Raw genomic sequence first — 20,834 nt, forward strand, 5'->3', positions numbered from 1 at the left:
TTGGTTCTTTCCCATAACCGGAAGCTGATTACATTGCAGAGATTCTCTTCTCTTTCTGTCGGTGTCATTTTCTCATGTAAGCAGAATGCAATCTGTTGGTTTCGCTAATAATATTATTCTTACTAAGTGTTTGTTTCCCTTGGGACCTGTGGTTTGTTTCATCAGTCTGAATCTCAAGTTTGCAGTAGGAGAACAGAGACCAAAGAAGCCAAGCCCCTGAGTTCAAAGGGCTGAAGAGAACATCCTCTATTACCATTCCCTTCCGTGATAGAGGATCATCAACTCCTAGCTGGGGTTGGGAACGTCAGGCTGCCCCTGCTTGCCTGCCTTGTGGCCCCTGGGCCAGGAACAGAGTCAGTGTCTATCGGTATATAAATGCAGCAAGATCTTTTTTTTAAATGAAGACTTTTTTAGTCTTCAGTTGTAATATATCGAGGGTCTGTAAACTTGCCATGCTATGCCTTACTTTAAAATCAAGAAATGAGAGTTTTTCTACATGAAGAACCTTATTCATCTTTAAAGCTCAATTTATCCTTAAAATTTATGTGACTTCTCTTGTAGCTATGGAGAGAAGAATATCCTTGAGAGCTTTAGAACTTCCTATTGTACGTACTTCTAATCTGGGTCATCCCACATAGTTTCACATTCATTGTACACTCATTCTCTTAGTTATTCTTGAACTGTCTGTTCGGCTACCCAACTAAATTAGAAGCTAATTGAGGGCATGGGGTCATGTTTATAGTTTTTCTCTCTGCTGTGCTTGACATTATTCTACATACACATTAAGTACGTTAATATAAGATTGGTTGCTTACTTGAAAAGCACAGACTGCTGGAGTGGGAGATTAACCCTACTGTAGAGAGGAATAAAATGCCTTTTAAAAGCACCTTTGTATTCCTTCCTTTTTTCAAGAAAAGGACTCAGAAGTGTTGTGATTCTTCTGTTCCCTCACGTTCAGTCCTTGTTTCCCCAACACACAGACTGAAGCACCAAAACAAAACTATGGACGACGAACTGTCTCCCAAGACTTGGGGTCTGGCATGTAACTATGTGGAAGCTTTCTCTTTCTTCTTTTCCCTCTCCTCTCCCTCCCCCACCTCCACCTCTTCTTCTTTCCCTTTCTGTATTATGAGTGGATCGATGTATAGAGCAAAAGTAGCATTTTTATTAAGAGAGAGAAGCTTAATGTTCCCTAAACAGTGAAAAAGTATAAACAGAATGTTCTGTTTCTTCGTAGCTCTCTTCTCCCTCTTAAGTTGTTTTCCTCACATGACCCTTGATTCATTTTGACAAGTAAAAAGTTTTTTCACCCTTTGTGAATAAATGTTAAGCATAGCAACTGCTTTATATGCCACCATATCATTAGACTAAATTAGCAGTGGACAAATCTGTCTGCTACTGTGTATTTCTCACAGTTAGGGAATCAGAGGACTTACATGAAGTTCCTTCACCACCAAACAAAAGTGAAGGTGGTAGGGGGTGGGGGGCATGAGATGTTGACGGAAGAGTGCAAAGTTTCAGTTAGTCAGGAAGAGTACGGTCTGAAGATCTATCATGCAGCCTGGCAACTGGATTTATAACAATGTAGAGTGTACTTGAAAATTGCTAAGAGTAAATTTTAAACATTCTCATCACAAAAATGATAAGAATATGAAGTAGTGACATGTCAGTTAGCTTGATTTAACCATTTCACAATGTATACAGTTGGTCATTGGCCAATTATAAAAATTAAGAACAAAACCCAAAGCAAAAAACTTTCTGGGCATCTTAAATAATTGTTAGCTGAGGCTCATAGGAGATTTTTTTTCTTTTCTTTTTTTTCTCCCTGATTGCCTTACAAATACATTGTGAATGGAGGTTACACTGTAGTTTTAACTAGTAAAACGTCAGGAACAACGTAATACCCATACAGATTGAATCAATTACAGTACAGTGTTCTCTTATTCAGCTATTAATAATGATGGTGTAAAATAGTATCAGTTGAAGTGAGAGATATCTGTGATACATTATTGAAAAGGAAAAAAGCAAGAATGTGAATGACTTGAGAAGTAGATTTTACTTTTATAAATGGATACACATAAGCCCATCTCAGTACGTACACACATCTGTTTGTAAGGGATTGCAGTGGGATCTTACTGGGTCTTTACTTTCTGCTTTGTGTCTGTAGTTAGTTTGAAATTGTTTTTCAATAAATGAATTTCATAAGTAGAAATAAAACTCAAAAGATGAATAATCCAGATTTGGAGGAAATTCAGAAAAGTCATAAATATGAACTTAGAAGTGGATTTGCCCATGGCCATTGCAGCTGCAGTCAATGAAACAGAAAGGCCTCCTGTCCCCTGACTGGGCTTCCTGTGTGTTTCTCTAAGAAGAAGCCCTTGCTCTGGGTTACTGTTAACACCTGGATACGGTTATTCTTAAACCAGTGAGACGTTAGTTGGCAGTATTCTCCCACTCCTCTCCCAAACAAGCTTACCTGCTTTTCTTGGTGACTGTTCTAATATCAGAAAATATTTTTGTCTTACTAAGTTGTAATGCTATTCCTGATGCCACATGTAAGTTGGATACCATATATGCCCTTTTTAATGCCCTTTTATAAAAAGTCCTATACCTGAATAGAATATATTATATTTTCAGCTGAAAGGAGCTGTTGACTTGGCATTTTTATTTCTCTCATCCTTTCTTAGAGCATCTAATGAAATTGTCTATGGAAGAACTTGTAGAATTTCTTCAGGAGACCCTAGCAAAGGATTTTTTCTTTGAAGATGATTTTGTAATAGAACAACTTCAGATCTCTATGGCGGAACTAAAGCGGGCAAAATTAGACCTTCCAGAACCTGGTAAGAAATACCCCAACACTTTATGTTGACATCATAATTAAGATCAGAAGACATGATCATCAGGAGACATAGAAAGCAAACCCTCACAGCAAAACTGGAGTGTGGGCAGGGGCCTTGAGAAGTCATTGACTTTGCTAAGTGAGGTCAGCCCTCTCCTGTTCAATAGGAAAATCTTCATTTCCTGCTAATTCTTTCCAGTACCACAGAGTGTATTTGGAACAGCCATGACTATACTCTTGTTACCTTAACATTTATTTTTAAATAGCATACCTTCTTTTAAAAAGTTTACGGCAAGTTTTAGTAAAAGACACATATAGAGAAAAAATAAGTTGTAGAACTCTTTCAACAGAAGATTAAAATTCAAAACCTGTGCGGGATGATAGGGATTTAGCATCTGATTAGCAGCTACTATTTATTGGATGCTTAGTTTATACTGCCACATGCTACAGTGCTCCCTCATTTCAGCGCTAAAAGTTAGGATCAAAAAAGTGCTCGTCCTCATTTTACAGGTGAAGAAGGATCCTTGTATTAGGAAACGATGAAGTTGGGGTGGAGAATGGGGCAGGGCTGAAGGGAGAGGAATGGGTAAGTAACACCAGAAACCCTGGCCAAAGTTTGCTCTGATCACAGGGCGTCAGGGCAGACTATGACAAGGTGGCACTGCACTTTCTAGCACAGTCATCTGCCATCTGTATTTCTGCTACTGCAGCCCTGACTTCTGGGACTTTTTGCCCGTTGTCCTGCCTGTTATTATCCTCTTTAAATTGCTGTGAACTATATATGGAGCATTAAGATAACTCAGGGAACACCATCTGAGAAATTTTTTTTTGTTTTGAGTTGGAGTCTCACTCTCGCCCAGACTGGAGTGCAGTGGCCGCTCCTGGCCACCGCAGCCTCAAGCTGCTGGGCTCCGGCGATCCTTCCGCCTCTGCCTTCCGAGTAGCCGGAATTACAGGCATGCGCTACCACACCCGGCTAATTTTTAATTTATTGTAGAGATGAGGTCTTGAGTTGCCCAGGTGGGTCTCAAACCCGCGGGCTCAGGCAATCCACTCAACCTCAGCCTCCCAAAGGCGCGGGATTACAGGCTGAGCCGCCGAGCCTGGCCATCTGAGAAATTTTAATGTCATGTCTGACCTCTTAGAAACACGCATGAGTGTGTCAGTTATTTGTGACTCCTCACACACCACATCACCTCGTCATCCCACCAGCCAAGTGTAACGGGGCCTGTTCTCCTAGACCCACATGGAAACATGCTGGGGTTAAATTTTTAAATTTTCTGCTGATCGGATGGAGTATTCCATTGTTGTTTTGATTTGCATTTCTTTCTTATATGTTTATCGTGCATTTTTATTTATCTTTCTGTGAACCTCCCTGTCTATCACTATCCTTTATTCAGGGCGTCTGTTCATACAACATCTTGTAAGTTAAGGAGACTGTCCAGTTTATGTGCCATGGACACTTTTCATCCAGTGTTCCCTATGGCTTCTTGCTTTTGGGTCTCATGTAAAGAATATTCCACACACTGAAGTTTTTAAAAATTACCTATATTTCTCTTATAATATTTATATCTTTATGCTTCGATCTTTTTTTTTTTTTTTTGAGTCGGAGTCTTACTCTGTCGCCCAGACTGGAGTGCAGTGGCCACTCCCAGCCACCGCAGCCTCGACCAGCTGGGCTCTGGCGATCCTTCTGCCTCAGCCTTCTGAGTAGCCGGAATTACAGGCGCGCACTACCACGCCCGGCTAATTTTTTGATTTATTGTAGAGATGAAGTCTCACCTGCCCAGGTGGTTCTCGAACCCGTGGGCTCAGGCAATCCACTCACCTCAGACTCTGAAAGGCACAGGATTACAGGCTGAGCCACCAAGCCCAGCCGATTCGATCTTTTTTTAACAGCATTATTGAGATAGAGTGAAACATGAGTAAATCTTGAGCTCATCTAGAATTACTTTTTGTTATGAGATAAGAACTTAACTTTGCTTATTTTCCAAATAGCTATCCATGTGGATTAATGGCATTTATTAAATTATTATAATTAAATTAAATTAAAAATTGACATTGTGTTCTATTCCATTGACCTCTACTTTTCCAGTTACAGACAGTTTTAATATCTATCAGGGCAAATATCCCTCATACTTTGTGTTATTTTGACAAGTTACAAAAAATAACCTACTAGTATTGAAATGTCATATTTTGCTAGTATTGAGACTGCACTGAATTTAAAGATTTTTAAGGGAGAATCGATAGTTTTAAAATTGGGTTTTTCTGAGTCAACCTTTTGACTTTTTAGTTGCTTAAGTTTCCTTGAATGTCCATCCCCCAGGAGATGTGAAAAACGTCTGTTACACATTTCTCACCTACGTACTCCACCCCCACTCACAAATGATAGAAAAGCTAGCCATCAGCAGAGGGTCACTAGGCAACCCAGGGTGCTACAGACCTGCGGTCTCACCACCACCCTTGTCTCTGAGGTGGCTACACAGGCCCCAGGCGAGACTCGGGCAGAGGGAAGGCTGGGGCGCCCGAGCCCCATAGTGTTATTTTTTTATTGCTATTGTAAGTTGAATCTTCCATTTTTTGTAGCTAGTTAGGCAAAACTGTTGGTATCTTTTTGATATTATTTTTGTAGCCAGCATATTTGAGCCATTCTCAGGTTTTCCAAGATTTTTGATATACAGTCATATCTTCAGCAAAAATAGTATTTTCCTCTTTCTTTTCAATATTCATGCCTCTTAATCTCTTTTTCATCTCAAGAAAGTGCCCAGCCATTATTGTTTTGCTAAATTTCTTTTGAAAAATCAAAGTGCATGTTCAATTTATTTGAAAGCCTTTTCAACACAAATGAGATAATTATTTTTTTTCTTTTAAAAACCTTTTAACATGATGAATGTTGTTAATATGTTTCCCAGTGCTGAACCATCTTCACTTGGTTGTGATAAATTATTCCTTTATAGTACTGCTGATTTATACTTGCTAATATTTTACTTAACATTTTAAATTGTTATCCCTAAGTGAGATTTTATTGCAGTTAACCACAACATCAGTGTATTGTCAGGTTATATGGCTTCATAATTTGGAAGCTTTCCTTCTTATTATTCTGGAACTTTTTTTTTTTTTTTTGAGTTGGAGTCTCACTCTGTCGCCCAGACTGGAGTGCAGTGGCCGCTCCCAGCCACTGCAGCCTCGACCTGCTGGGCTCCGGCGATCCTTCCGCCTCAGCCTTCCAAGTTGCCGGAATTACAGGCATACACTACCACGCCCGGCTGATTTTTTGATTTATTGTAGAGATGAGGTCTCGCTGCCCAGGCGGGTCTCGAACCCACGGGCTCAGGCCGTCCACTCACTTCAGCCTCCCAAAGGTGCGGGATTACAGGCTGAGCCACCGAGCCCAGCTGGAACTTTTATGTAGTATTAAAATTATTCCTCAGTGGTTCAAAAATATATTGTTTCAGTCTGATGTAATTATTTTGAGGGAGTTGCTCTTTGATAACTTTATTCTTATCTGTTTGTTTGTTGTTTTGTTTTTTGCCTTCTGAGGTTAATGTGGGTCATTTGGTCATTTATATTTTCCTAGAAAGTTGTTTATTTCTAGTTTCTTAATGTATTTATGTAAGGTTTGAAAGTTATCGCTTATGGTTCTTTTATCTTTATAACTATCTTAAATTTTCATTTCTAATTTTATTTGTACGGTCTTCCTCTCTTTGATTAAATTATTCAGAATTTAGTCTTCATGAATGACTTGTATCAAGAATCACCTCTTGAATTTGTTAATTCTGATTTTCTTAGTTTATTTTTCTTCCGTAAAGTCAAATTCTTAACCCTTGCACTCGGAGACATCTCGCTGATCACCTACTAGCAATTCAACTACCCTTTTTAATGAAATAGTGAAAAACGAATCACTTCCTATTAAATAGCAGAGCGCTGGAACCAATTATTTTATTATATTGATATGTGGCTTATCGTGGAATTTTGGACATTGACGAACTTATTTGTGGCAAAAAAATCAAAATTTTTTATCTTATATTTTTCTAATGTTTGGTAACATGAAACTGTCACCAACATGCATTATGGGTTCATTAATACATGTTGTGCAATAGTAATTTGTTGGATGCCTTCCACCTGGTATTTTTCTATTCAAGCAGACAATGCAGTCTCGTTTTCTTCCTCCCACGTTAATAATACATAATTCATTGTCCAGTCTGTGCACTTCACGCATTCTCTTTCTATGTAATGCCAGTTGATATTTTTTTATGTGTATCTCAGTATATATTCCATCTCTTTATTTGCTTTTTTGTGCAATTTAAATGGAAAACTTCAAGGAAACATACAGTTTTGAAAAATGTGTGCTTACATAAGTTTGTTCTGTATAATCACCAGCAATCTCTTCCCCTGAGAGGGAACATCCCAATGGTCTGCTAGATTTCTGATGTCCTCTCAGAGGGGACATCTGAGTGCAAAGGACTACTTTATTTCATATTAGGGGGAATGTTTGTAGCATAAGTGTTTAAAGGCATGAATTTTCCATCACTGTCCCGTATCTGTGTTTTTTGAAACAGATTGTATATTTTGTCATTGTTACCCACACTGCCTACCATTTAAGTTTTTGGTTTTCGTTGACTGAATTTGTTGAAGGGAGAGTTTTGTGAATTGCGCGTGCATGTGTGTGTGTGTGGGGGGGGGGCATCTTTTCTTTGAACTTTGCTTATGCAAACTGTAAAAAAAATAGAAAAATATGATACAGAAATTACAAATGAATACCTACATGCCCACCTCATAGATTTAACTATTGTTAACATTTTTCTGTATTTATTTTATCTATGTATGTTTTGTAACTGCTTGTCGGAACATTTTTGAAAACTTTTTTTTATTGTGGAATTTTTCAAGCATATAAAACAAAAATAGGGAAATGTACTCATCACTCGGGTTATTGCACAATATGTAAGCGAAAATACAGACATCAGTATACTTCACTCTAAATACTTGTTTGTGTCCAAGAAACAAGGACCTTTTCCTGGCCAATCACCATGCCATTGTCCCACTAACAAAAATAACAGCATAATCTCATGCCAGTCGCATGCTCTGAAGTATTTCCTGGTGTTCCCCAGCCTGCCTTGTTTGCTGTTTCTCACCAGCTTGCCATTGAGGGCCACGCTTTGTGTCTGTCTGGCAGGCTCTTTAGGTCTTTAGCAGGGAGCAGTGCTCCTTCCCTCTCCCCATTCCCCACCTACCCTTCAACTTTCTTTTCTTTTTCCTAAATGACACTATCCTGCTGAAGAGGGCAGTCCTGTGGTCCTGGGGAAGGTTCCACACTCTGTTGTCTGGTTTTTCTTTCCTGGTGTCCTCTGTGGTTACTGCAAGCTAGAAGTTAGATGGAGCAGTTGAGTTAGATTCAGATTAAAGAGGAGGGGCATATTGACTCTAGTTTGATTGGTATTAGTAAGGCTGAGTGTGGTGATGATAATCACATCTCTTTTCTTTAAAAAAAAAAAAGTTATAATTTTAAAAAAATCTCTCAACTAGCAAGTAATCTGTGTATAATGTCTTGACACTGTACAGACATCCAGTTTCCTTTTAACCCTTCCCCCAAGGGTTTTAGCTTCTATTGATAGCCCTTGCCTAAATCAAATATTTCTTTAGAGGTTGCGAAATAGTGATTTTTCAAATTCAGTGGCTTACATTTTTTGGCAGACTTTCCTCTGTAACAAAGAACTCTTCCTCTTTCATCGACAGTTGCTTTAGATGGAACTCTGGTTACCTTAAAATGTAGTTCCTACCAAAAAGGCAGAATAAATGCTTAATTTTTTTCTCAATTTTCCCCTCTGCTTTTTTTTGTTCAAATGCAACTGTTTGGCAGAGCTTTTGTCAACTGATGGAGGTCATTCTGGTTAGAAAGCCTGTGTTGATCCACTGTTGCTGCCAATTTGACCAAACGGGTACCTTATGACCTATGCAGAAGAATCGAAAGATTTTTCTTAGAGTAATTGAGAGTCTTGTGAAACGGCCAAACCTTCTGGGCACTCTGGTTTGACATGCAGGCTCTCTCCCTGTCTGCTTGTTTCCTACTTTATCCGGTCCCTCTCCAGCCACTTCTGAGAACCGTAATAGTAGTAATAGTAACAGTAAACTCTGGGGCGTATGTGATAGGCTTTTTGTTAAGTGCTTTACATTTACATACTAAGCCAATTTTTTTCCCCAGCAGACATTTGGAATAGGTGTTTGTTGATGAAAGTCTTTTGGTGTTTTGTTTTGTTTTGTTTTAATCAACTCAAGGACAGTTTTCTATACATGGGATTTTTTAGGTTTTTAAAATTAGCATTGTATTTATTAAAGTTACAAATTAAGAACTTCTTTACATTTAATTTGGTTTACAAAAATTAGGAGTATATTTTTAAATATGTGAAATTTTAACATTCTCTTCTAAGGGAACTTTAATTTTTGGTTCCATTTACAAGCATCAATTCCTACAAACATTTTTAACTGGATTTGTAAATTTAATATATCCAAGTTCCTTTAAACATACCAGTTTTTCCATTTAAAAGCAAGCACTGGGATTACAGGCTTGAACCCAGATGAAGGAACTTGGGCTTCAAGAGGGTTGGAGTTGGTGTTTCTTTGGCCTTTTAACTCTACCTTTTACTTTTAGAGGTCTTTAAACCTGATGGAATCTTTTGTTCTTTTCATTTGGTTCTTATTTGGTAGGGCCATAATTCACACATTAACTGGGATTTATTTTTGAATGGATAATTTTCATGATCATTCTGCTATCAGTGTTTTTTTTTAAGAGCCAAAGTCTCACTCTGTCACCCAGGCTAGAGTGCAGTGGCGTGATCATAGCTCACTGCAGCCTCAAACTGCCAGACTTGATCTATCCTCCCACCTCAACCTCCTGAGTGGTTGAGACTCATTTATAAAAATTTTTGGTAGAGATGGAATCTCACTATGTTGCCCAGGCTGGTCTCAAGCTGTTAAACTCAAGTAGTCCTCCTGCCTTGGCTTCCCAAAGCGCTGGAATTACAGGCATAAGCCCAGATGAAGAAACTTGGATTTCAAGGTTAAGCACAGCTTCAAAGTTAAGTACAGCTAGTAAATGAGAGGACTCTCAATGGACCGCAGACCTGACTCCAAAGCCAGAGCAATATGTTATACCAAACTAGCTGCTGTGACAAACAGGTCACGATTCTGCAAATTCTGATGTGAAAGAGGGGCACTCTCATATCAGTTTGTCTTTGAAACAGGCTTCTCCTCCAGGAATGCCCTTATCAGTTCTCTGGACACCTCTGGCCTTCTCCATTCTGCTTAGTTCTCAAGACTTGGCTTCAGTGTCACCTGCCTCCCTAAGCCCACAGAATGTCATCACCTGTGTGGTATGCCCACTATTTATGCTTCCGTCCTACCCTCCCGTGCCCGAGGGCTCAGTTTATGTGTCTCCATTAGAGAAAGTTCCCCGGGCCAGTGGCCATGTCACTGCCTTGCCAGCACCTACTACAGTGCTTAGCTGTGGCTGTATTAGGCACCTTTATTGAATAAATGAAGTGCTAATATACTTTGTAGATCATAAAGACCTACTGTCTATGAAAGGTTAGAATGATGCAGGGATTTTTGGGGGGAGGGTGATGAAATTGTTCTGTGTCCTGACTCTACACACACACACACACACACACACACACACACACACACACACACACACACACACACACCCACCCACCAGTTTTATTTTATGTTAGTTTAAAGACACCTTTTTGAGGAGTTGATTGGTTTTTCATATGAGCTGATGTTACAGATACTCAGCAATTTTTATGTGTGTGTAAAAATTAAAACTCTAGGAAACACAAAGTGCAAGTTTTTAAAAGTAAATGATTTCACAAAGATCAATGAATGTGTGTAGTATTGAATAGATTTGTAGTGAGAGGTGTTGTTAAATAATTGTATCCTTTCTGCTTCCCTTTTCTTTCAAGTTTAATCTGATGAAAAAGAAAGTCAAATCCATGCGCCTAACTACAATAAGTTTTTAAACTTCTTTAAATTACCACAACTGTAATTTAGAAAACAAACTTTGTTCACCTCATTGAAGGCTATAATAGTGTTTGAATTGTGTATTCTGGCTAATGTTACATTAAACAGAAATAAAGTCATTTTTCAGATGCATATATTTGAAATCAGTAATTTTGTGAGAATATTTAGAAACTCAGCTGGGCTTATTTAATATTTGTTCTGGAAGGGGATAAGATAACTCTTTCCCAGGATAACAGGATAATTTTCCTGGCAGCAACCCCCCACCATTTCTTACGGAAAACTGTTAGGGCAGAATACATATATTCTGTCATTGAAGCTTAAAAGTGGAATGCTGCTCACAGGGAGAGCACTTAGAGCACTCTGCTCGAATTATGGGTCTCTTCTCACTGCAGAAAGCAGAAAGCTGCAGGAATGCCTCTGAGGCATTCCTGGGCAAATCCTGCAGTTGAGCATGCGACCACTGGGTGGGGACAGAGACCTGAGTAAGACCAAGGATGGGCCAGCCTGAGGGCTCTTCCCCTGGCCTTTTTAGTGGGATGGTTAGGGTATTCTTTTGTGGGCTTTTTTTTTCTTTAAAGAAAAAAATGCTACCTAAGAAAAAAACAGATGAACATTTTGCCTCTGTTCTCAAATGTACCAAGTTTATTTCTTTTTTTGGAGCAGATACTCTAATTGTTAGCACTGCCATAAAAATACTCACCACAGGCAGGGTGCGGTGGCTCATGCCTGTGATCCCAACATTTTGGGAGGCCAAGTTGGAAAGATTGCTTGAGTCCAGGAGTGTGAGACCAGCCCGGGCAACATAGTGAGATCTTGACTCTACAAAAAGTTGAAAAACGAGCCGGGAGGATGCATGAGCCCAGGAGTTGAAGGCTGCAGTGAGCATTAGAGTAAGATCCTGACTCAAAACAAAAACAAAAACCCACCACTTGATGACTGACACTGGTGAAGAATATCAGTAATGTGGTATTTGTTCTCTCTGGTTGGAATTGTGGTGCTTTCTTACCCTTTAAGGAGTAAGGGTGGTAAGACCTCATTTCAGCTCCCATGTTTTCAGAGGAAGAAGGGGAAGTGAATTTTAGGCAGAAAGCTGCAGTGGGGTGAGAGGCAGTGGCCCGGGTGAAAGCCAGGATAGGACAGACGAATACTTACTGCCTACACAGAGCTGTCTGTTTTGACGTGATGCTTGAATCTTTCCGTTACAGTTAGTTGCTTAGGGGTGAAAGGAGATACTTAAACAAAGACCAAGTACAGCAGCGTGTGTGTACACGTGTGCGTGGTAGGTAAGGTAGGCTGGGAGCTCTAAAAAGAGATTGTGCCAAAATGCTTTATTTGGATCTACTTTTCTGGGGAAAAGTAGAGTGTTAATTGGCACGTGAAAATATGACTGGTGATGGCATTTATCTTTCTTAGAGTCTACATATGTATTTTCAGTTCAGTGAAAGCTGAATAATTAATTAATCTTTAAAAAGGAAACCCCTTTAAAAGGAAGTCAAGTGGGGTTTCCCTCTTGAGTTCGTAATGGCAGGGTCAGGCCCAGCACAGAGCCCTTGCTTGGTACCGGATGAGAGCGGCCTGTGCCCCGTCCAGCCGGGAAGCTGGAGCCTGTCCCCATGCCATGTGAGTTGCTGCTCAGAGGCTCCCCGGCCACCTCTTGGCCCCTGCTCTCCTGGTCCTCTCCATCCCTCGCTTGCGTGACCTCAACTCCCTCGCTCCCTTCCTCTGTCCTCACCTCCTTCCCTTCTTTCCTCCTTCCTTCCCTTCTCCCACCCCTTCTCGTTGTCCTCCACAGTGGCACCCTGAGAACCCCCTGGGACCTTCTCGGAAATGTGAGCAATACATGTGCACTGTGGGACTTCTGAGGATTTTACACCATTCCGAGGTGTTGGGCCAGTTACAGGAGTAACTTGGTTACTTACAGCCCTGATGCAAAGTGTTATCAGCCAGCAAATACCTGTGGAGGGAGACGACGGTGCCATGCTGGTTCCATGTTAGTGCTTAGCCTGCTCCTGGCGTGGGAGGCAGGACTGCACTGGCACTTTGAAGTCAAGCAGACCCCAGGCTGTGGTCCAGCCCTGGCACCTGGGAGCCCCTCGCCCCTTGAGGCAGGACCTCCTGGCCTAACTTGCCAACTGTTTGTGCTGTTTGGAGGAGTTGGTCTTCGCAGCACCTGTTTGCTCAGAGGCTCCGTCTCGCATCTCTGCCTGCTGCCACTTTATCTTGTTCCCCTGCTACCACCTTCTTCCCTCTGCATCGAAAGTCTCTGTGGGGGCAAAGGGGCCCAGTCCTCTAGGGGTCTTTTACATTTGTGGTATTTGCCGTATTCCCCTACAGAGCAGTTCCTAAAGAGAGCTTGTCATTTCGGAATTAACTGGATACGATGTCATTTTGTCTACACTGGATTTTTTCCTCAAGCCCTGCTACATGTTGTTTCTCAGCTCTTGGATATTTATAGCCATCAGGTTTCTGATCTCTTTGTATGGCCACTGTGTCATTATTTCATATGAATTATTTATAAATGAGTGGACATTTTGCCAACACCTTCCTTGTAATTCTGTTACTATTTTAGATACTACAGGAAGGAATACAAAATCAGTAAGTAGGTTATAGTCTACTAAGGGCAAATGTGCTAGGGACTACTGGGAACGAACTTTAACATGTTACTTGTGGGACATTTTAGAACAGTCATAAATTTTTTCCCCCGGTGTGCATTTTGATGTCTTATCCTTCAATAAATAAAATGTTAAAATGTTTCCTTTAATTCTAATGTGATGTATATAGATGAGTGGAATATTAAGTGCACTTCCTTAGAGAAATGTCTATTTACTGGAGTGTAAAGTAGTGTTCAGGATGAGGTTAACGCTTACCCTTTGTGTTGAAAAGTTAAACCTCCCATGTCCGTATGATGCACACCTTTGTGTCTGCTTCGTGCCTGAAATTTGACCGTCTCAGCCTCTCCCTTCTCAGTTGTTCCCTCTGTCTCCTAAGAAACTCGTGTTTATTATCCACAGTCCCCCGTTGTACTATGTGTCCAGTGAAGTCTTTACTGATTTGTACCTTTTATGTATGTAAAGAATTTCAGAATGGAAATTTATGGCTATCACAACGTAGGGATGGTCCATGCTGTGGCAACATTTTCCGCCAAGATGTTCACCTGTCTTCTTAGTCCTCTTTCTTCCCTTCACCCCCACACTAGAGTATTGTTTCTTCATCTCTTCCATTGCACTGATTCTTTTGTAAACCCTCGTGGCCGTCCTTGATGTCTCTTCCCTACTCTGACAGTGTAAGCAAAGCGGCCAGTGACTCTCTGTCCTGGGGAGAACCAGGGGAAGGTTAGGACCCCCTAGATCTGGCGGAGGGATGTAGGTCTATTCCAGTCATGTTTTGCTTCCATGTTGCTTCCATGTTGTCGGCAAAAAAAGAGGCTTTAAAATGGGAAAATGTGAGTACAGATTGATAAGAGGAACTCGAAGCCACATGCAGTGAAGAAGTGAAGGTGTGACTAAGAAACCAGACACAGCGAATATGTCTTGGAATGACCCGTTCGACGGGGCGAGCCTGTAGGTGAGGCCACAGTGGTTGTCGATCGTCTTGGAAAATGTGTGGCACTAAACTTGTGTTTGAAAGATACGGGTAAGAAAAATGTGGTTCTACTTTTTTTTTTTTTTTTTTTTTTGGGGTCTCCCTCTGTCGCCCAGACTGGAGTGCAGTGGCCCCCCGGCCACCGCAGCCCCGACCTGCTGGGCTCCAGCGAGCCTTCCGCCTCAGCCTTCCAAGGAGCCGGAACTACAGGCGCGCGCTACCACGCCTGGCTGATTTTTTGATTTATTGTGGAGATGAGGTCTCGCCACCCAGGCGGGTCTCGAACCCACGGGCTCGGGCAATCCACTCACCTCCGCCTCCCAAAGGCGCGGGATTACAGGCTGAGCCACCGAGCCCGGCTGGGTTCTACTTTTTAAAAGAGATAAAAGTTGCTTAATATAATGTCTGTGTGAGGTAGGAATCAGTAAGTGAATTAATTAAAAATGGATCTTTGAGCATTAAGAAAGCAAAGAATGTGATCATCAAGCTCTATTAACAATGCCATACCTTTTTTTGGGGGTTTTTGCTAAGATTGCTCATTGAGTGGATCAGAAGAATGCCATCAACCTACTGTATTTAAGTAAAAGTAGTGTTTGACCAAGGCCTGTAAAACTTTTGGAATAAGCGAAAATGTTACTTGTAAGTCACACTTCAAAACTGTAGATTGATATCAACCTACCTATAAAAGAGTATTCTGTGCTTTTAAGCTCTATAATTCTTTCTTTGTATTTAATACGTGTTTGCGGTAGGAAGATCCTGTAATAGCTAAGAAAAATATTCACTTTTTCGGCATGTGTTAACCACTGCAAGGACTTGTTTCTCATAGTTATTTTTGCATATACATATATAGGCTTGTGCCTGTATTATCATTCATAATAAACGGGCTTATACTGTACATAATGCCCATAACTTGTTTTTGTGCTGATCAGTGTTTAACAATGTATTAGCGTGGTAATAGGTTGCTACAAGCTTATCTTATATTTGTAACCTATTTCACCATAGTTTTGTTTTACAGTTGTTACTGAATTTCACAAATCCTCTACATTGAGGATATAATTTTTCTAAACATTGCATTTTGACCATCCTTATAGCAAACATTTTACATGTGTCTTCACTATTATCTTAGGGTAAATTTGCAAAGATAGAGTTGCTAGATCAAAACCTTCAATATACATTGTCAAAGTGAAGAATCTGTTTCTCCAAACCCACAACGATGAAATATACCAGTCAGAAGGACTTCAATTTGCATTTCTCTGATAACTTGTGATATATTTGCCTTCTCTCTTTCTTCTCCTGTTCACATCCTTTAATTTTCTATATAGGGTGCCCTTCATTTCCTTATTGATTTTTAGGAGTTTTTAATCTGGTAAAGAAGGGCGGGTACTCCGTCCTTGGTTCCACCCAGTTAGTATTTGTCATCACTCACTTGAAGCATCGACAGCATAGTGCTTAGATTTGTGAATGACATGACATGGGGAGGTATAATTAATGCTAAATTTCGGGGCGAGCTCAGACGGAAAGGATGAATCAAAAGAAGATAACCTTACGTAGGGATCCGTGTTAAAAGCATTCTGACTTTGTCTAACAACAACTATAGTCACGTGCTACATAACAACATTTCTGTCAGTGACAGGCCATGTATGCGCTGGTAGTCCCGGAAGATTACGATGCCTTTTTTTCCCCTGGAGTCAGAATCTCACTCTGTCACCCAGGCTGGAGTCCAGTGGCACAGTCACCGGTGCCACAGTCTCAGCCCACTGAGCCCAGGTGATCCTTCTGTCTTAACCTCTTAAGTAGCTGGAACTACAGGCATGCGCCCCCACTTCCAGCTAATTTTTTTGGTTTATTGTAGAGATGATGTCTTGCCAAGTTGCCCAGGCAACCTGGGTCTCCAACCCCTGGGTTCAGGCAGTTCTCTTGCCTCCGCCTCCCAAAGTACCAGCATTACAGGCGTGAGCCGCCGTGCCCAGCCATAATGTCATATTTTTACTGTATCTTTTCTTTGTTTAGTTACACTAATACTTCTCATTGCACTGCAGTTGCCTACAGTATTTAGTACAGAAACATGCTGTACAGGTTTGTAATCTAGGAGCAATAGGCTGTACCACATAGGCTGGGTGTATATAGGCTACACCAGGGAGATTTGTGTATGTGCATTCTGGGCTGTTCACAGAAGGATGAAATCATTTCTCAGAGTGTACACCCATCATTTGCATCATGACACATGACTGTACATATCATAGAATCATATATATAACCTTCAGTCACTGAGCGTCTGCTATATACCAAGAAGTACACAAGGCTTTTCTCATATATTAACTCCAGTGTTCACAATTTCACAAAATAGATAGCCCCATCTTCAGTTATAAATGAGAAATCTGAGACTCAGGTTACATGACTTGTCCAAGTTCACACAGCTTCTCAGTGGCAGATTCAAGTGCAGGTCGTTTGTTCCTGTTGGCCGTGCTGTTTCCACTTTACCTTGGAGAGACACAGCTTCACAACACTTGGGAACCCACTGCCTGTGAAAAAGCTTGGGCACAGCATGGCTGCCCACAGCTGATATATCTTCCATTTCAGTGTTCTGGATGGGGAAGCAATCACCCGTCTTACTCAGTTAGTTCAGACCTGGGATGTCGCTCAGATTCTGGGTACCACTTCATTTCGTGGTCATCGATGGCTACAACTGAATGTCTGTGGAAGCCAGCCCCAAACTGACCATTCCCAGCAATCGCTTGGTGACCACAGGACCAGAAATCTGCAAAGTGTCGGAACTCGGGTGCCCCTACGGGCTTGTTACTGCCTTTGTCTGCCTACCATGCTTGCTTTGCTCAGTTGTCTTTTTAATGGGATAATAGAAAATGAATTTTAATTACTGTAGTTAGTTGCATTACATTGTTGACGTTGGAAATGTGCTTGGCCCGTAATTTGCTAACAGAAAAAGGCAGTCCATAAAATTTGTTTTTGGTAAAACAAACCAGTTTTGAGATTTAGGATGTAGATCCAAGCGTAGCCACCCTTTTAAACACCCGCTCTCAAGTGAATTGAGTTTTCACGGTGGGGGACTGATACAGATGGAGACACCGCAACCCCAGCATGAGCGCCTGCGCTCTGGACTGAGCTTCCCCCGCTGGATCGACATTCGGGGAGGGTGCATGCGCGGTGCACCTGTGTGTGGCAAAGCTTTTTGTCGTTGTTGCTGTTTTAAAATACTGCCATGGAGAATTTTTACAGCATTGTGAATCTTTTCATACGTGCTAAAATCTGGCGCCTCGCTGCAGGCTGCCAGCAGCCAGCAGGGGTGGGAAGTGGGGCAGCTCCCGGGGCTCAGCGTGGCAGCCACTCGGCGAGCGCCACGGTGTATCTTTTCTTTCTAGTGGCTATGTGTTTTTCCGGGGTCCTACTCGCCACCCCGAAAAGGTCTTTTGATGATTGCCTGGTATTTTATTGTCTGTTGGAATAGCAGCCAGCCGTTGCATTCGCCAGTGGGATTGCTGTGTTCTGCTCTTAGAAAACCGCCAGGCAGTGGAGACCAAACGCTTACAGATGCAGCCTTTCTATGATTCGGGTCTCTATATCTTCTGGATAATTTGAGTTTGCTGGGATGATTCGCCTACAGGGAAGAAGGAATGCATATGTTTATTGGAACTAAGTGGATAAATGTTTTTAGAGCTGATAAAAAAGCTTTGGGGGCTACTAGATAGATTTTGGTTGTATTTTTCTTGCTATTTTTAACCTGATGGGCTGGATACGTGGCGCATTCTTGACTCACAGCTTTTAGGTCAACTTTCTCCACTCCTTGCGTTGCACATGTAGACTGGTCAGAAGCAGAACGAACTGCTTCCGGCCATTTCACACACAGCATTTGTGGAGCAAAGAGAGCCTTCCTCGGGACAAGCATTTTAAAGTTGAGGTTGCCGGTTAGCCAGTTTGTCCCATACCATAAAATGTCTTTCTTACAAAAAGGCCCAAGAGCAGTGTCGGGTGTGCCTTGTCCCGGGCCAGGATCCCCGTCCCTGCGTTGCTCGGGCCCTCGGCTGACCGACCAGGCAGGTGTGTGCCCCGCCAAAACTCCCACTCCTTCTACCACAGCCTGGCACGGGTGTGCGGGGTTCAGCAGGGACAGAAAACTGAATCCACCACTTACTGGCCATGAGCCTTCGGGTAGATCCATTTCTGCCTCCGTTTTCCCATCTGTGAAATGAGAGAAAGACGCCGAGACCTGTGTGGATGCCGGGTCTCAGCTGTTACCATTATCGTCGCAGTGATGGGTACCACAGTCGAAGCCCACCACCCTCCACAGCGACCTTCCTGAGATGCACATCAGATCCCATGCCTCTCCTGCAGAAAGCCCCTAGGATTTTGCAGTTCACCTGGCATAGTATCCAGATGCCTCGCCGCAGTCTCCTGGCCCTCCGCCCAGCCCGCCCCAACATCCGCATGGCTTTTTCCTGCTTTGACTTTCTCGCGGCTAGCTGTGTGTGACTGCACAACTAGGGGACGAGCTGCAGGAAGGCGGGGCTGCCGGACGTGTGTGGTGAGCAACCCGGACGGGCCTGGCCCACAGCAGTTACTTGGTATATTTGCCCAATGGTTGAATGAATGAATACCTACTGGTTCTGGTACTTATTGAACTCTAACACTTGCTTTCATGTGTATCAAATAAGGCACTTGAGTAAATATTGTCAAAGTAAAGTTAATTTCAGTTGGAACCATCAAAAGTTTTCTCAGGAGTTTATGAAAATGGCACAGGGGAAGTTGGGGGAAATACCAGGTTTTCATCAACTTCCTGCCACCTCAAGCTGACCTGGCTTCCCTGAGACTCTGCTCTCCCTTCTAGAAAACGCTGGAGGCCGAGATGTCTCTGGAACCCAGGGGCTGCCCAGAGGAGGGAAGAGGAAAAGGGTTGTGACCGGGAGACCCCTCTGCCCCCAATCTAGCTGGAGCCCCTCTGTGTAGATTCTCTTCTTATCCTGAGATTTCATATGAACTTGACTTTTCTAAAAGTCTGCATTTAAAAACTTTTAAAAAACCACTGAATTAGAAGCACAAAGGTTGTTTTTAGCTCATTCTATCCAGGTGGCTTAATTATATAAAGGAGGTAGTTTATTATTTTCTGCCCCCTCCTCTCCCTCCAAAAGATCACTGAACATTTTTTCAAAAGTATTCTAAAGAAAATTATACGTGAATGCGTAACAAAATTACCATCACTAAGATGTGAGCTCCACAAAACAGGATGTTGTCTGCTTGTCACATGATGTGCCTGGCAGTGCTTGCCCCGGAAATGCGTGTGTCATGGGCGGGGGGGCGGGTGGCGGTGGTGGTGGTGGTGGATGTTGAAGCCAGCAAAAACATATTTTTGCATGATGATATTATTACGTTGTAAAAACAGGTAAAATCATGAGATTTTTATAAGCAAATCTGTTGTTTTTCAAGATTATATTTATTAGATATACATGTTGTAATAGGTAGTTTTTAAAAAAATATTGTTTACTAAATGGCCAGTTTGTTGCAAACTAAAAGTATGCGATATGATGTTCTTTCTGTTTTTAATCCTTTTTCCTTTTTTGTTTTTAAAGTAGAATCCTTTCAGAATGCTAGCTTTCAGATAGGGAGTACTTTTCCTTTTTGGGGGAAATTGTGCTGTAAGAGGTATTTAAGATCATAATAATATTTGGAGACATCTTTAAGACCACAGCTGGTCATCAGTTGACTTTTAAATTTGGCAGCCCTGTTTGGAGTCGACAGAAAACATTTTACTGTGACTTCAAAACCAGTGTTAAGGAAGGTTAAAGAAAAAGTAGTAAATGTTAAGACACTGAACTGCTGACCTTCAGGGTGACTTTAGGAATAGGAATGAGACTGTCAGCTTTGTAGTCTTGAAAAAGCATGGCCTAACAAGATCAAAGAATCCGATGGTACGCAGGTATATGGGGCTTATCGATAAGGCTGCACACCATTCCCACGCACACACTGCTTGGCAGATTTTGCGTCTGGGCATGTTTTAGTATCTAAAGATGCCTATGACCCCACAAGTTCTGTGGCATAAAAAAAGTACACACAGGAATGTGAGTTTTTCAGTGAATGTGTGAAGAGCCTGCGATGACTAATCACAGCCTGTCGGCTGGGGGCCGCTTCCTCGCGTACGCCTGTTCCTTATGCACCTGTTCCTTATGAACGTGTCTTTCTTTCCAGGTAAAGAGGACGAGTACCCTCGGAAGCCCCTGGGGCAGCTGCCCCCTGAGCTGCAGTCCGGGGCCGTGAACCACCTGAGCAACGGACAGAGCAGCGTGGGCCGGCCCAGCCCCCGCGGCGGCAGCCGGAGGGACGGCGGGGCGTCGCCGCGCAAGAGGCAGGAGCCCTCGCCCCACCCTCAGAGCCGGACTGGCACGCCGGA

At 42.1% G+C, this 20,834-nt stretch overlaps 1 protein-coding gene across 1 annotated transcript in view; it reads left to right on the forward strand.

The window, feature by feature from the left end:
- USP6NL (USP6 N-terminal like) overlaps positions 1-20,834 on the forward strand; it is a 143,770-nt gene that overhangs the window by 121,563 nt on the left and 1,373 nt on the right. Inside the window, exons 13-14 of the mRNA XM_021715902.1 lie at positions 2,688-2,840; positions 20,633-20,828. Coding sequence (XP_021571577.1) covers positions 2,688-2,840; positions 20,633-20,828 — 349 coding nt within the window. The remainder of the gene's footprint in view (positions 1-2,687; positions 2,841-20,632; positions 20,829-20,834) is intronic.

This window comes from Carlito syrichta, unplaced genomic scaffold (genome assembly GCF_000164805.1).
Source record: "Carlito syrichta isolate Samal-C Ts95f unplaced genomic scaffold, Tarsius_syrichta-2.0.1 Scaffold308004, whole genome shotgun sequence".
In the NCBI taxonomy this organism is placed as follows: domain Eukaryota; kingdom Metazoa; phylum Chordata; class Mammalia; order Primates; family Tarsiidae; genus Carlito; species Carlito syrichta.